This window comes from Strongylocentrotus purpuratus, unplaced genomic scaffold (genome assembly GCF_000002235.5).
Source record: "Strongylocentrotus purpuratus isolate Spur 01 unplaced genomic scaffold, Spur_5.0 spur5_scaffold_13, whole genome shotgun sequence".
Lineage (NCBI taxonomy): Eukaryota > Metazoa > Echinodermata > Echinoidea > Camarodonta > Strongylocentrotidae > Strongylocentrotus > Strongylocentrotus purpuratus.
The window spans coordinates 10,065,652-10,081,396 of NW_022145598.1; the positions used below are offsets into that span (position 1 = coordinate 10,065,652).

Sequence of the window (15,745 nt, forward strand, 5' to 3'; positions counted from 1 at the left end):
CCGGCAACAAGGAAAAACCCTTCCAATTGTAATACAAATCTATTTCCTAAATTTGCCTAATTAAATTTAAGTCAACTGTGGCGACACGCCCAGCGACACCTAATCCAATCGGCCAAGCCGAAAAAGTAGAGCCAAATTAAGAGCGCAACGTCTCGGAACAGGTGTTAAAAATAGCATACAAGGAATTCACCATGTATGTTTGTAAACATAGTTCTAGCGAAATCTACCAGGAATTTGCCTTGTACATGTACGTCAATGAACCTTTGAGGAAACGTAAACACGAGAATATCCATATCATTACAATAAAATCATTGACCAGCTTTGCATGGTCGCGCAATGCACGTAGACCACATGGGGATGCGTGCAATCTCTATGGGGAGCATTTTAGCACATAACATTGGGTGCGCGATCAGACTCCCTACATGATGTAGCTGGTCCTTAAAAGTAAGGATTGTCCGCATTTTCGTGGACAATCCCTATTTTCAATCCACGCATTAAAGATACGAAAAAACGGATTCCGCGATGGTGCTCCTTGAACGATAAATCTTCAGGAAGACGGACGACCTAAATGTAGATGGTTAACTGGGGTATTATTTTATTACGCGTAGATTTCTAGAGTAAAAGGAGGGGGTAATCAGCCATCGGCAGTTTTCGGCCGGTCTGCTGGATGCCTGGTAAAATCCCTTTAAAATACATTGCACAACATGTCAGATTGGACCCCAGTCACCAGTGGAGTACCACAAGGAGCGTGCTCGAACCTCTTCTATTTGTCATCTACATAAACGACCTTCCTGACGAGATTGAGGCAGTAGTCAAAATCTTTGCAGATGACACCAAACTGTATGGCAAAGCAACGTCTGAGGTAGACTACACCACCCTGCAGAGAAACGTACAGAAACTTGAGGGATGGTCAGAGAAATGGCAGCTCCACTTCAATGCAAAGAAATGCAAGACCCTGCACCTAGGGGCAGGCAATCCACAAAGGGAATATGAGCTAGACAGTGTAAAGATCCCAGAAACCAAAGAAGAAAAGGACCTTGGAGTTGTCATTGACGAGAAGCTCAGATTTCATCAACAATCTGCTATTGCTACCAGAAAAGCAAAAGGAGTACTAGCTCGCATACGTAGATCTTTCACTTGCAAGGACAGATCAACAATTCCACTACTCTATAGAGGTCTTGTTTGTCCCATATTGGAATATGACAATGTAATCTGGCACATTCGCTATGTAGAGAAAGTACAAAAAGAGCAACAAAAAATGGTACCAGAGATAAAACACCAAGCTACCATGAGAGACTTGAGAGTTTGAAGCTTCCCTCACTTAGCCACTGCCGCCGCCGAGGAGACATGATTCAGGTGTTCAAGTTGATGCAGAACATTGACAGTTTGGAATCTACCCATTACCCAATCTTCACATCTGCAATCAATTCAACAACGAGAGGGCATGCTTTCAAACTGACCAAACCCAGGTGCAACACCAAACTCAGGCAAGACTCATTTAGCCACAGGGTCCTCAACGACTGGAACTCCCCTCCCTGAGTTGGTAGTATCTGCAACCTCGGTAAACAGCTTTAAAGCCAGACTTGACAAACACTGGAAGAAGGAGCAATATCATTCACCCTTCTCCCAGTTGACACTCTCCAATTATGACAATCCTGATGTGACCCAGCAAGCAAGATACAGATGTAAAATGGCTATGGTGCAAGACCTGGAAGCTGGGACATCCCCCCCCCCCCTTGAAGTTAGACCTTGAAGCTTGGCAGCTGGAGACGGCTTTCTTCCAGAAGCTTTGGTATTCAAGGTATTCAAGGTATAACAGCATATCACACACAAATAACAACATGGCAGATAGGGCTGCGACGAGCAGTTGAATGCTCGAGTGCCCGCACGGTTGACAACTACTCGAGTACGATTTCTCGTACTCGAATATTCGGCCGCAAAAAAAAAATCCTGGTCACCTGGCACTGTCTAGGCCGACGCTTAACCGTTCCAGGGAGAGCGGCGGCCGCTGGCATGGTACCGTCGGTAAAAATGTTTCCCAACTCAAGCACTGTCAAACTCACCACTCAGAAACTGGGACCAAATGTCCCGATTTCTGTTTGGACTCGGAGGAAAATGGATTATTCTGCCATCTTTGGTTTTTAAAACAGCATTGTTTACTGTTATTATTGTTATTAAATCAACGCCTTCAACTGCGACTTGTAGTAAAATTGCATGCGTTTTCGGCGAGGGACTTGGGATACTGCTCCAGTGGTATGGTGGTGGCAAAAAATCAAAAATCAAAAAAATCAAAAAATTCAAAAAAATTCAAAAAAACATGGCGTCCGAATATTCGAGTATTCACTTCTATGCCTGGGAGTGTACTCGGGTACCTCATTACACTGTTGTGCACAGCCTTAATGGCAAAGTCACTGAAGAACCACATTTGCAATGGAAAATATATCCTTAAATATCACATTTTAGCGATGTAATCGGCGGTCCCGCTACCCAAATCTGAAAAATTGAGTATCTTGCAGGTGTCTGTAAGGAATATGGGTACCATAACATGTATTATATTGGGAATAGTGCATCAAACAAATTTTCAAATTTAGAACTCTGTCCTTTCTATAATTTGTGTGCCAAAGTTGGTAAAAATAAATTACATCCTGACAAAAACTCAATAGTTTAGGATTATGCGGTAATTTGTGCATGTTTTAATGTCCCGTTATTTGATGATTTACAATCTTTAATAACAATAAGTTTGCTTAAGTTTAAAAAAAGGATGAAATGACACAAGTTTGTGTTCGCTTGTTCTACTCTTTACACATTTAACAATGGATGAGAAATCATTGAAAGGGACAGCAAACAGTTGCTGTGATACCATTTTCTGATGTAGGAATTCTAAATCCTGAAATTCATACGCTCTTTTATCTCACCACCTGGTCAACAGTTGCAGATTAGCGCATAACTTTTCGGTGGCTTGGAGCATGGGGTCAAAGGAGAGCGGCTTGATTCCAGTCCTTCTCTATCACGTCCCTGGTTGAACGAAGGCCAAATCTGGGTCCAGTGACTCCAGTCCAGTCAATCGCTATGGACCATGATATGTCCAGGGGGGTGTTTCACAAAACTTGTCACCAATGACAAATGACAGTTTTTGTTATTATAAGCTACTGAAATTCTTGCTTCTGATTGGAAAAATCGGCAAATTTCTTGCTGATTTTTTCTCATTTGTCATTGAAAAAATGCTTTGTGAAACGGGCCCCAGGAATTAGGCCTTCGATGACAGAGAGGAAATGGAGGAAGGAGGGGGGGGGGGGGGGGGGTAGGTGTAGGGCTTACATGTAGGTACAAGGCTAGGGTGCCACATGGGAATGAGGAAGGGGCGGTGAAGCCCAGGCGGAAGTTGCAGCCAGGGGAAGGGGAAGGGGCACAGAGTTTATGGAAGAAATGATTATCATTAAAAGAGAAGGTTGAGTTCTGGGAAGAGGTTATTATGCAAGTGGGAAGAACATCAGATATAACATGCCCCCCGAAAAGCATGGCTCTTCAAATGCCTTCATATTCTAAATATGGCATGTAACATCGTAAAAATCAGGACGGATTTTAACGCCAAATGGTACTTTGGAGTCACCGAGGCCCATAGTTTTAAACCAGTACCTCGAATAGAAGGCATGGTATATTCGTTTTATATCCTGCTTCAAAAATTTATTATAAAAAAATTGAAATTTAAAAAAATCCTATTTTGGGAAAAAATTAAAATTTAGAATTTTAAAAATGTCAAATTTTATCAAAACAAAATTTAAAATATTTTTTTTTTATGAAATTAAGATTTGAAAAAAAAAAAATCACATTTTGTTTTCAAATCCCAAATAGTACTCTCATAGACCGTATTTGCCGGCGTAAAGGCCACAGTATTTTTGGAAGAGAAAATATCAAAAAAGTCGGGGTGCGGCCTTTACGGCGAAACAGAAAAAAAAAGAAAAAAACCAGCCCGAATTTGTACATATAGGACTAGATCTACGAACGGTACAATAAATTTTCATTTCCACACATCTTGCCGACAATTTCATCTTGCTTTGTTGACATGAAGACGAAAATAAACTTCCATAAACAACATCTGCCGATAGATTTTGATCTAAATTTGTGCCAATGCATTGCAAAAGTAAAAGAAGGGCCCGTTTATCGGAGCTGCCGCGAAGCATCCAGCACGCGAAGTCGCTATTTTCAGTCCATTTCAATGACTACATCACAGAAAACTGCAGTGTATGGTATCAGTGCGTGATGGCCGAGCGGTTTAAGGCGGTGATTTTAGTCACATCAGCATTTGTACGCAAGAGATCGAATCCCAACTTTAGCAAAAGTTTGTTGTTTTTTTTTTTTTTTTAATGTAAATATCGGGGGTGCGGCCTATACGGCGCTGCGGCCTTATCGCCGGCAAATACGGTAGTACTTTTTCAGAGAAACCTTAAAATAGATGAAATATTTCTGGTCACGGGACAAGCTCTCAACCAATCAAAAGCCAATACATTTTTTATGCATGATAAAAAAGCTCCTATTTGAAACTTCGACTTCAGTGGATATGCACATATTTTGTTCAAAGTTGTGGGCGCTTAAAGGGAAACGAGACTTGAAAGACATAATCAATACAATCATACATGTACTGTACATTTCTGTATATGTATACATGCGCATTATGATGGATCGGCTTGATACTGTTTATTCATGTGTACATGTACATTGTATGTAGTGAAATTGGAAAGAAACTGAAAGATACATACAAGTTACATACAACAGATGTCAATTCTAATGAAAACATGTTTGAAAATCAGCGTTTGTCCATCTCTGAATTTGATTTTTAAAGGCAAATCTTCTTCCTCTCCTCAATAGAATATATAACGTTTATGGTGTATTTATTGCAATTTTATAACAGTCTTTCTTTTTTCTCTCTCACTCCTGTCAATTTTTTTCTTTTCTTTCTGCTTTCAATTTATCTGTTTTCTTTCTCATTCACTTTCTGCCACTTTTGTATACTTCTCGTGCTTTTTTCTGTTTTCCTTATCTGTCAATTCTGTTCATCCTTCTCTCTCTCTATTGTCTCTCCTTTGCCTTACAATTTTATCTCCTCGGTTTTTCACACTCTATCTCCTTCACTCTCTCTGCCCGTCTTTCTATCTCTTTCCTTCCTGCCTATCCTACGTGTCTTTCTCTTTCCTACCACTGACATGTATCTCCATCCTCTTCTACCTCTCTCACTTTCTCTACTTCTTTAATCCTCCCCTCATTCCATTTCCCTTTATTACCTTCTTGTATTCTTGACTTGCCTCCCCCCCCCCCCCCCTTCCCCCATTCCGCCTTTCTTTCACCACTTCCCCCACTTCCCCTCACTCTTTCCTTCCTCCCCCCTCTCTCTCTCTTGATCCCTCTCTATCTATATATCTCTCTATATCTCTCTCTCTCTTCATCTATCTGTCTATCTTTCTTTCTCTTTCCTCCTATCTCTCTTTCCTCCTCTTCCCTCTCTCTCTCTCTCTTTCTCTCCCTCTCTCTTGATCCCTCTCTCTCGATCTCGATCCCTCTCTATCTCTCTCTCCATCTCTCTCTCGATACCTCTCTATCTCTATATCTCTCTCTGTCTCTCTCTCTCCATCTATCTGTCTATCTTTTCTCTCTCTCTCTCTCTCTCTCTCTCCGTCCTTTCTGCTATTACAGGACTCTCACAACTGCATCACCAAGCTCACAGAAGACACATCACTGTTTGCAGTCTATGATGGCCATGGAGGTATGTAATATGTGAACATCTTTGTTTAATACAGTGTGCTGACATTTTCTCTGGTGACATTTGCTCTGGGCTGCTTTCCTATAATAAATAATAATAATAGTTTGTCCTTATATAGCGCATTTCAGGACCGCAGGCCCTCTCAATGCGCTTTACAGATATAAAAGATGCAGGGTTATGGTTACGCAGAGATGCCAACCAGTACAATTAAATCGTATTTAGTACGATAATAAGAGTGAAATACAATCTTAAACAATAATTTTTGATCTTTTTTTTCAACAACAACAACAACAACAACATTTTTAAAAAATAGTTGTTTTTGTTGTTGTTTTTTGTAAACCCATAAAAACAGCAGAATCGCATAGAAACATGTACAAGTAAACCCCCGCAACCCCAACAAAAACTTAGCTTTACAATTTCTCATTAAAGTTTAATGAAAGAGCAAACATTTTTCTGAAATTTTACTGGACTGGGGCCGACGGGCCAGTGGTAGTGTCAAGTTTTCGTGAAAATCTGATTTTTCTCTCCAAAATCTGATTTTCTTCAAAAAAAATTTAGGATACATAGTCTGTTTTTTTTTAGTCAATCTCTGGGTTAGGCCATTATTCTGTCAAAGATGTAGGATATTAAAGGTGCAGGGTTGCCATTTGGTAGTATGTAAGGGTTAGGGTTGTGGTTAGGATGAGGTACATGTCCTCGTGTATGTATCGATTCAGTTACGCATTCGGTTAGTGTATGCTATCGACTACAGAAGCGTCATGGTGAAGTGGTTCTGACTCTCGTCTTTCAATCATAAGGTCGCGGGTTCAAATCCCACTCCGTGACGTTGATTTCCTTCAGCAAGAAATTCATCCACATCGTGCTGCACTCTACCCAGGTGAAGTAAATGGGGACCTGTTAGGAATTTATTTCTTGGCTTTGGTGTGACCAAACAGACACCAAACACTTTGTCCCTAATGCTATGGTCACATTACCCAAAAGTAGACTGCTCGGCGGCCAAGCGGCGAGTTTTTAACCAATTCTGCCCGGCGGCTGCCATCCAGGCACCGCTCGTTTTTAGGGCATCGCTCGGTCGCTGCTGAAGTTTTAGCGCGGAGTTAAAATTTGGGCGGCGCCTGCTCACTTTTCACTCGCCGCCCAAAATACGCTCGGTGCCTGGGCAGTCGCCGCCCGGGCACCGACCTAATCGCTGGGCGATGCCTAATTCCAGCAGCGACCGAGCAGGCTACTGATCGGTCGGTCGCTGCTCTGATTTGTGACCATAGCTTCATATGAAGTGTTCAAACTATCATGTGTAGGCCATTAATTCTGCTGGGGAAAAAAAATTAAAAAAATTAACTCATAACACTTCTTAAAGTGACTTGGTAACATTGTTGAAGTTTGATGAAAAAAATGCTTAATTTTTGTATAAAATGTTACTTACTATATTCCTTCTACTGTACTAACGTAACCCTCTGACATGAAAAAAATCCTGAAAAAATTCTCAAACCACAAAGATATCTATGGTTTTCTTTGAAGGCGTCGATGTACGACACCCTCTAACACAGGGTTCTTGTTAATAGCCGGCAACCGGCTATTTTTTCCGGCTGTAACGGCAATCGTAGCCGGCTGTCGGCACCATAAAAAAAAATAAAAAAAAAAAATTTTTTTTTTTTTTTTTTTTTTTTATTGTTGACCGACTGTGAAAAAAATCCACGCGGGAAGGACTTTCATTTAAAAGAACATTTAGAAGAATGTGTAAGATCATTAATGTAAATTAAAAACAGTAGAGGACCTAGGATAGAACCTTGTGGTACGCCGTGTGTAAAAGTTGGATGAATTATTATTATAAACTACATATTGAGATCTATTACAAAGATTACAACGATTTTCTTCACTGACAAGGTCCTGTAAACGTCAGTTAACCGTTTTTGCCCAGGACTACCTTGTATCATTATCATGTAATTCAAAATTGTAGATTCATCACAAATATGATTGATTTATCAGAAACTATAATGGAGCATTTTCATTTCATATTGTATATCATATGAAAAGTAAGTTATTCAGCCAAAATATTCATGATCTTTATCATTAAACTATGGCTCATACAGTGTGGTCATATCTTCAAAAATAAGGCTAAGATAGCACCAGAGAGCATCTAAAACCCTAAAGCTTCCAGGGCCCTTGGGCGGGCCCTGGACCCCGGCCGCAAGGGACTTCGCGCTTCGCGCTCGTGATGTGCGCTTCGCGCACATGGTGATGTGCGCTACGCGCACAGAGATTTTTCTTTTGCAATTTTAGTAGCCTCCTGTAAATCATAAATAGCCTGCTATCAGAAAAATTAACAAGAACCCTGCTAACAGTGATTAATAGTAAATTCTCCCAACCATTTTTGAATTTTTCCAACCATTTTTTCCATGAAAAAAAGACATAAAACAGGCTATCAAAAATCTGTCAACACTTAAATGTCTGGAATGGAATGTAGAGCCATTTTATTGCTTTGTGAGATTTCCATTCACCTAAAATGTAATTAAATTGTAATAATATACACTTGTAGATGGGAGAATTAAGGAATCAGATCAGATCAGTTTTTTCCAATTTGTTTCATGAATAATGGTCCGTTTTCACTCAAATTTTCAGATTATCTTTAATTGTCCATCTAGTATTGAAGTCACTACCATAGCACCACTATCTCTCATCTGAACAATGTTACCAAGTCCCTTTAACATTCAAAAACTTCTTTGTTCTTGACAGAAGAAACACTGCACAAGCACATGACATTTACTCCTTGGCAAAACATAACAAATATAAGTCATATCAAGATAGTTTTTTAGACTGATCACTCCACTGCATTTGTTGGCATTCATGATTAAAGATGAAGTTGAGTTCTGGTCTTGCGATTGCATTTTAAAAGAAACGGTGTGGAATCGTTCAGAAAAGGTTGATCATCTAGCATATAAGTATTCGTGGTATTGGAAGGTTCTGGAATCATCAAAATGATAAGAAATTTGGCCAAGTCTTGGTAAAGTTACAAACACTGTACACAGAAAGATGTATACGGGACTAAACGAACACGTGGCGTAAAAATCCGTCCCGATTTTTACAATGTTACATGACATATTTAGAATATTAAGGCATTTCAAGAGCCATGCTTTTCAGGGAACACGTTTTATCTGATGTTCTTCCACACTTGCATAATAACAATGATAACGCTCACAAATCGTTTTTCACCCCTTCCCAGAACTCAACCTTCTCTTTAAAATTAGGTTATGAAAGCTATCAGATTTTTGTTGTGTGTCTTGTCTTTGTGGAATTGCACACGAATAGTCTTCTAATACATTTCAAGGCTGTTGCCATCCCAACAAAATTCTTTGTGTTGTTCACAACAAAGAATGTGCATGTTAATGTAGGCATGTTGTAGGCCTCTTGCCAATAACAATACCTAATTAATTACTGAGGGAAATCCCCTAATCATCTGAAATGTGATACTGGGGTCATTCTTTGATTAATTGAGCTCTATATCAAGGCAACAAGGTATAAGTACTTTGGTTTATGGGGGCAAAGAATTATGTAGATACAGGTACCTCAAGAATCGAATTACCATTATGTTCTCTCTCTCTCTCTCTCAACTTCTCTCTCTCTCTCTCTCTCTCTGCTTCTCTCTTTGTCTGTCTCTCTCTCCCTCCCTTTCTTCCCCCTCTCTCTCTCCCTTTCCCTTTCCCCCTCCTCTCCCTCTCTCGCTCCCCTCTCTCTATATCTCTGTCTCCCTATATAACTTCAAACTTTATCCATTGGTTCTCGTTCCTCTCCATTCACTCCTTCCTTTGCAAGCAATGTTCTTCAAGCATAAATACCTGTATCCTTTTTACCATTAATTACTTAGTACATTTACTTTTATTGACTTAATTGGCTGTGTAGTATAAAGTATATTGGTGAAGGCTCACGACTCTCACACAAGAGAATCCAGGTTCATATAATATATGAGGACGTGTCGTGGTCGAGTGGATACATGTAATGTATGTTACCGGACTGTTGATCACAAGGTCTGCGGTTTAAGTCCCGCCACGGCACTAATGTCCTTTGGCAAGACATTAATCTACATTTGCTACACTCGACCCAGGTGAGGTAAATGGGTACCTGGCAGGACTTTATTCCTTGAATTGCTAGAGCGCCGTAATGGCAGCTAGGCTAAAGCCGGGGTAATAATATGTTAATAGAATTGTCCAGATAGACGGTGCTATATAAATGCCTATTCATCATCAATAGTGATCTGTCAGTTTATGACAGGTTCACTTCAGTGACCCAATCAACATTCTATATTAAGTGTTTCTCCAAGTTCCTCGGTCTTGAGCCATCTGCTTCAGGGTTTCATACCCTGTTGCTCCACATTCTGTGATTAATTCGTCTAAAAAGCCTTTCCCCTCTTCTTCTCTCCACGAATACGACCTTCTATAACTCTGAGCATCAAGCCCTCATCATGCCCTCAATGTGTCCAAGCCATTTCTTCTGTCTCTCTAATTGTTTAGTATCAACTTTGCAGGTGCTGAGGTCGCAGTGTACACAGCTCAACAGTTTCCAAAGTTACTCACAAACCTAAAATCCTTCAAGGACGGTGACATTGATGCTGCATTTGAAGAAGCCTTCATGACCTTTGATGCATCTCTCAAACAGAAAGCAATCATAGAGAAGCTCAGGAGGATAGCAGGCATGGAAGAGGGCGAAGAGAAAGAAGGTATGTGTCAAAGGGGGGGGGGGGGGGGTGTTTCACCAAGACTAAGATCGACTTTAAAGGTAAAGACCAGTTTTGGAAATGCCCCCCTCTCAAAAAAATGAAATGGAAGCTCTTATTACCAATCATGTGGAAGAATATGTTTTGACTAATACGTGATCATACAAATTTTGCAGAAAAACCGCCTGCTAATTTATATATTTGGTACATTATTATATCTATTTGGACCTGATACATATAACGCATGTGTCGCGTAGTCCCATATACATCTTTCTGTGTACAGTGCTTGTAACTTTACCAAGACCAAATTTCTTATCATTTTGATGATTTCAGAACCTTGCAGTACATACCAATACTTATATGCTAGATGATCAACCTTTTCTGATCGATTCCACACCGTTTCTTTCACAATGCAATCGCATGACCATAACTGGTCTTTATCTTTAAGTTGGACTTCACTATGGCAGGCCATGATTCATGCCGCTGTTTGCTCTCACCATTTTCTGGCATCGGTTTCTCAAGGGACATACAAATCATGGTCACAAATCTAAAGAATTTATATTTGTTGATAATTCATTATTGAAGGAAAAAATATTATCTAAAGATCATTATGGTGAGAGCAAACAGTGGCACGAATAACAGCCTGCCATATTTATGTCCAACTTAAAGTCGATCTTAGTCTTTGTGAAACACTCCCCATGACTACTACCCTTCAACACATGCCCTAACGGAGAAGAGTGGTTATTATTGTTTTAGGAATATTGTCTAAAATAAAAGACTCCTGGATTTGACATACTGTAAGTTGACAGGCTTGGACAAACTTGAGCTTTTTTGATTAAAAAAGAAATGTTATAAATATGTGGATATCAAATAATTGCAGTTATTGATATTATACAACATCTGACATGGTTCATAACTATATTTAGTTATCCCCGTTGAAAGAAATCAGAAGGCTCCGTCTTATAATGAGTTTTGTTTGATTCAGATTGATTACCCTGATCGTTGATTTTTATATTTAATTTGATTCAATGCATTCCAGAGGATGGGGAGACAGAGACACTCCTGGAAGAGGCAGAGCTTCCTTTGGAACAACTGGTCGCCCGCTACTGCTCCCAGCCGTCCAAGAACAAACGAGCCATGATCAAGCAGGCCCACGGGGCCGACCTCCTCTCCCCCATGATCCAGAAGAAACAACCCAGGTTCCCCCTCACAGCTGTGAATGGATCGCTCCAAGACGGGGATGGGCCTGTGCCAAACAAGACTGTTCCATTCGACGAGGAGGGGGATATTGTTGCCAAAGGAAAGAGGGATGAGGATGAGAATGTGGACAGTGTTAACGGGCCCGATGGGGATAAAAGAAGGGAAGGGGAGAATGGCACGGACAGTGATGATGATGATGTTGATGAGGAAGGGGGCGAGGTCAAGGTCAAGGAGGAGGTAACGGAGATGGGAAAAGGAGATGGGGCATCGGAGAAGAGGGAGGGGTCGGCGAAAACACAAGTCAAAGACGAAGCAGGAACGTCTGAAAACTCAGGGAGCCATAACGGCAATGTACAGCACAGCGATACCAAAGAATCAGGTGAGAGTACTTTAAAAGAGAAGGTTGAGTTCTGGGAAGAGGTGAAAAATTATTTGTGAATGTTATCATAGTATTAAAGAGAAGGTTGAGTTGTGGGAAGAGGTGAAAAATAATTTGTGAGCATTACTCATTCTTATTATGCAAGTGTGGAAGAACATCAGTTAAGACATGTTCCCTGAAAAGCATGGCTCTTCAAATGCCTTCATATTCTAAATATGCATGTAACATCGTAAAAATCGGGGGCCGGCTTTTTACGCCACGTGTTCGTGTAGTCCCATAGACATCTTTCTGTGCAAGTGTTTGTAACTTTACCAAGACTTGGCCAAATTTCTTATCATTTTGATGATTCCAGAACCTTGAAATACACACACATTCTTATATGCTAGATGATCAACCTTTTCTGGTCGGTTCCACACCGTTTCTTTCATAATGCAATCGCATGACCACAACTCAACTTCATCTTTAAGCAAGTGTGGAAGAACATCAGAGAAAAAATGTTCCCTGAAAAACATGGCTGTTCAAATGCAATTTTAATCTAAATATGGCATGTAACATCATAAAAATCAGGACAGATTTTTACGCCACATGTTATTGTAGTCCCATATACATCTTTCTGTGTACAGTGCTTGTAACTTTACCAAGAATTGGGCAAATTTCTTATCATTTTGATGGTTCCAGAACCTTGCAGTACACACCAATACTTATATGCTAGATGATCAACCTTTTCTGATCGATTCCACAGCATTTCTTTCACAATGCAATCGCATGAACAGAACTCAACGTTATCTTTAAAGCCAGGTACACATTACGGGATCCTCCTGCAATTTCATTTTTGTTGAAAGGGCAGTTATATTTGATATGGAAATCTAAACAACCTCTGTACTACCATTGAGGCTCTAAATAATGATGAGAACAATAACAACCAGAATTTTTTTATAGTCTGAATAAAAGCTGAATCGGCTTCAAATCGTAGACAATCGCACTACTGGTCTGACATCAGTAAGATTTTGAGCTGATTTAGCCAAAGAAGCATGTAAAATGGCGACTGGCTGGAATACTCCCCAGGGAGTGGAAAATGTGCACCCATTGTGTGCGGGTAAGCCTGAATCCGATGACCGGGGTAATAATATATCTGTAAAGCGCTTAGGCACATCGTTGGATCGATGTATTGAGCGCTATATAAAAATAGAATATTATTATTATGAAATCCCTTGAAAATTAGATTTCATTAATCATATGACTATTCAGATCCTCAGTCATTTTACGTTTTACATGTTTCATTGTCCATATGAAATGCCAAATATTGCAAATTTTCTTAAAATCAGATCTCGGTCACATCGTGTAGTGCGCAATGTGCTTGACAAAATTCTTTGTTTGGCTGAGAGTAAATTTGTCATAGAGATTTAGCATTTTTTAATGATAAAAAAAAATTAAACAGGACCCAGGGGGGTGTTTCACAAATATCCTAAGTCAAACTTAATTCTAAGTTGGACATAAACATAGGCAAAGAAAAAAAAAAGTTGGACATAAACATTATAGAGAGTCATTTGTAGCCTTCAAATAAAATATATTAAAAAGCGAAAATTTAAGAATTTTAGAATTTTTATAAATACCACATCAAGAACATGAAACCCCCATGATAATAGAAAATATGAAATATTTGAATAAACATTTTATGCCTTTTAAAATAATTTTTACAAAATATTTTCATAGATGCTTAACGGATTTCCATAATTGTTAAGTCCAACTCAGAGATAAGTTCAACTTAGGATCTTTGTTAAACACCCCCAGGTTTTGGCTATATTTTACAAGTATCTCTCCATGTTGTTTCTGCACAGGATCGAGCACCTCAGGGACGAGTTCAGAGAGTAAACTCAAGCAGATCGTTCCTCCATACCTGGACGACGATGACGACAGCGACGAGGAAGACGAGGACTACCGGTCCGGAGACGAGGAGGAGGAGGACGAAGAGGATGATGAGGAGGAGGAGGAGGAGGAGGACGACTTTGATGGGGAGGAGGAGGAGGAATTAGGAGAAGGAGAAGACAGTGGTGATTTTGAGGAGGAGGAGGAGGAGGATTACAGAATGCAGTTGCCAGGTGGAAAAGAAGAGGTACAAGTACGTCAATGTTGGGGAAAGAAGTTTGCAATATTTGGATACACCCAGGGCTCGAATTACCCACCGGCAATCGGCAATTTGCCGCCATGCCCCTCTCACTGGCCGGAATGCCCTTTTCAAAATCAAACCGTTTACGGCCACAATATTTTAATCCACAAAAGTTTTGCCGACATTATAGTCATCGTAAGCCAACCCGACTTGTAATGTACAAAAAGGTTTTGTTGCCCATACGGAGCTCTAAAAACAATGATAGTCGGCAAGGTTTTGTTGCCCCTCCGGAGCTCTAAAAACAATGATAGTCGGCAAGGTTTTGTTGCCCCTCCGGAGCTCTAAAAACAATAATTACCGGAAGGTTTTGTTGCCCCTCCGGAACTCTAAAAACAATGATAGTCGGCAAGGTTTTGTTGCCCCTCCGAGGCTCTAAAAACAGTAATTATCGGCAGGTTTTGTTGCCCCTCCGGAGCTCTAAAAACAATAATTACCGGACGGTTTTGTTGCCCCTCCGGAGCTCTAAAAACAATGATAGTCGGCAAGGTTTTGTTGCCCCTCCGAGGCTCTAAAAACAATAATTATCGGAAGGTTTTGTTGCCCCTCCGGACCTCTAAAAACAATAATTACCGGAAGGTTTTGTTGCCCCTCCGGAGCTCTAAAAACAATGATAGTCGGCAAGGTTTTGTTGCCCCTCCGAGGCTCTAAAAACAATAATTATCGGAAGGTTTCGTTGCCCCTCCGGAGCTCTAAAAACAATAATTACCGGAAGGTTTTGTTGCCCCTCCGGAACTCTAAAAACAATGATAGTCGGCAAGGTTTTGTTGCCCCTCCGAGGCTCTAAAAACAGTAATTATCGGCAGGTTTTGTTGCCCCTCCGGAGCTCTAAAAACAATAATTATCGGAAGGTTTTGTTGCCCCTCCGGAGCTCTAAAAACAATGATAGTCGGCAAGGTTTTGTTGCCCCTCCGAGGCTCTAAAAACAATAATTATCGGAAGGTTTTGTTGCCCCTCCGGACCTCTAAAAACAATAATTACCGGAAGGTTTTGTTGCCTCTCCGGAGCTCTAAAAACAATGATAGTCGGCAAGGTTTTGTTGCCCCTCCGTAGCTCTAAAAACAATAATTATCGGAAGGTTTTGTTGCCCCTCCGGAGCTCTAAAAACAATATTTATCGGCAAGGTTTTGTTGCCCCTCCGGAGCTCTAAAAACAATAATTACCGGAAGGTTTTGTTGCCCCTCCGGAGCTCTAAAAACAATGATAGTCGGCAAGGTTTTGTTGCCCCTCCGAGGCTCTAAAAACAATAATTATCGGAAGGTTTCGTTGCCCCTCCGGAGCTCTAAAAACAATAATTACCGGAAGGTTTTGTTGCCCCTCCGGAACTCTAAAAACAATGATAGTCGGCAAGGTTTTGTTGCCCCTCCGAGGCTCTAAAAACAGTAATTATCGGCAGGTTTTGTTGCCCCTCCGGAGCTCTAAAAACAATGATAGTCGGCAAGGTTTTGTTGCCCCTCCGAGGCTCTAAAAACAATAATTATCGGAAGGTTTTGTTGCCCCTCCGGACCTCTAAAAACAATAATTACCGGAAGGTTTTGT

At 40.5% G+C, this 15,745-nt stretch overlaps 1 protein-coding gene across 1 annotated transcript in view; it reads left to right on the top strand.

The window, feature by feature from the left end:
• The first annotated feature begins 667 nt into the window (after nucleotides 1-667).
• Nucleotides 668-15,745, top strand: part of LOC594091 (protein phosphatase 1G) — a 28,303-nt gene continuing 13,225 nt past the window's right edge. Inside the window, exons 1-5 of the mRNA XM_030983499.1 lie at nucleotides 668-1,124; nucleotides 5,675-5,758; nucleotides 10,275-10,466; nucleotides 11,503-12,042; nucleotides 13,881-14,155. Of these exons, the coding sequence (XP_030839359.1) occupies nucleotides 668-1,124; nucleotides 5,675-5,758; nucleotides 10,275-10,466; nucleotides 11,503-12,042; nucleotides 13,881-14,155 (1,548 nt within the window). The remainder of the gene's footprint in view (nucleotides 1,125-5,674; nucleotides 5,759-10,274; nucleotides 10,467-11,502; nucleotides 12,043-13,880; nucleotides 14,156-15,745) is intronic.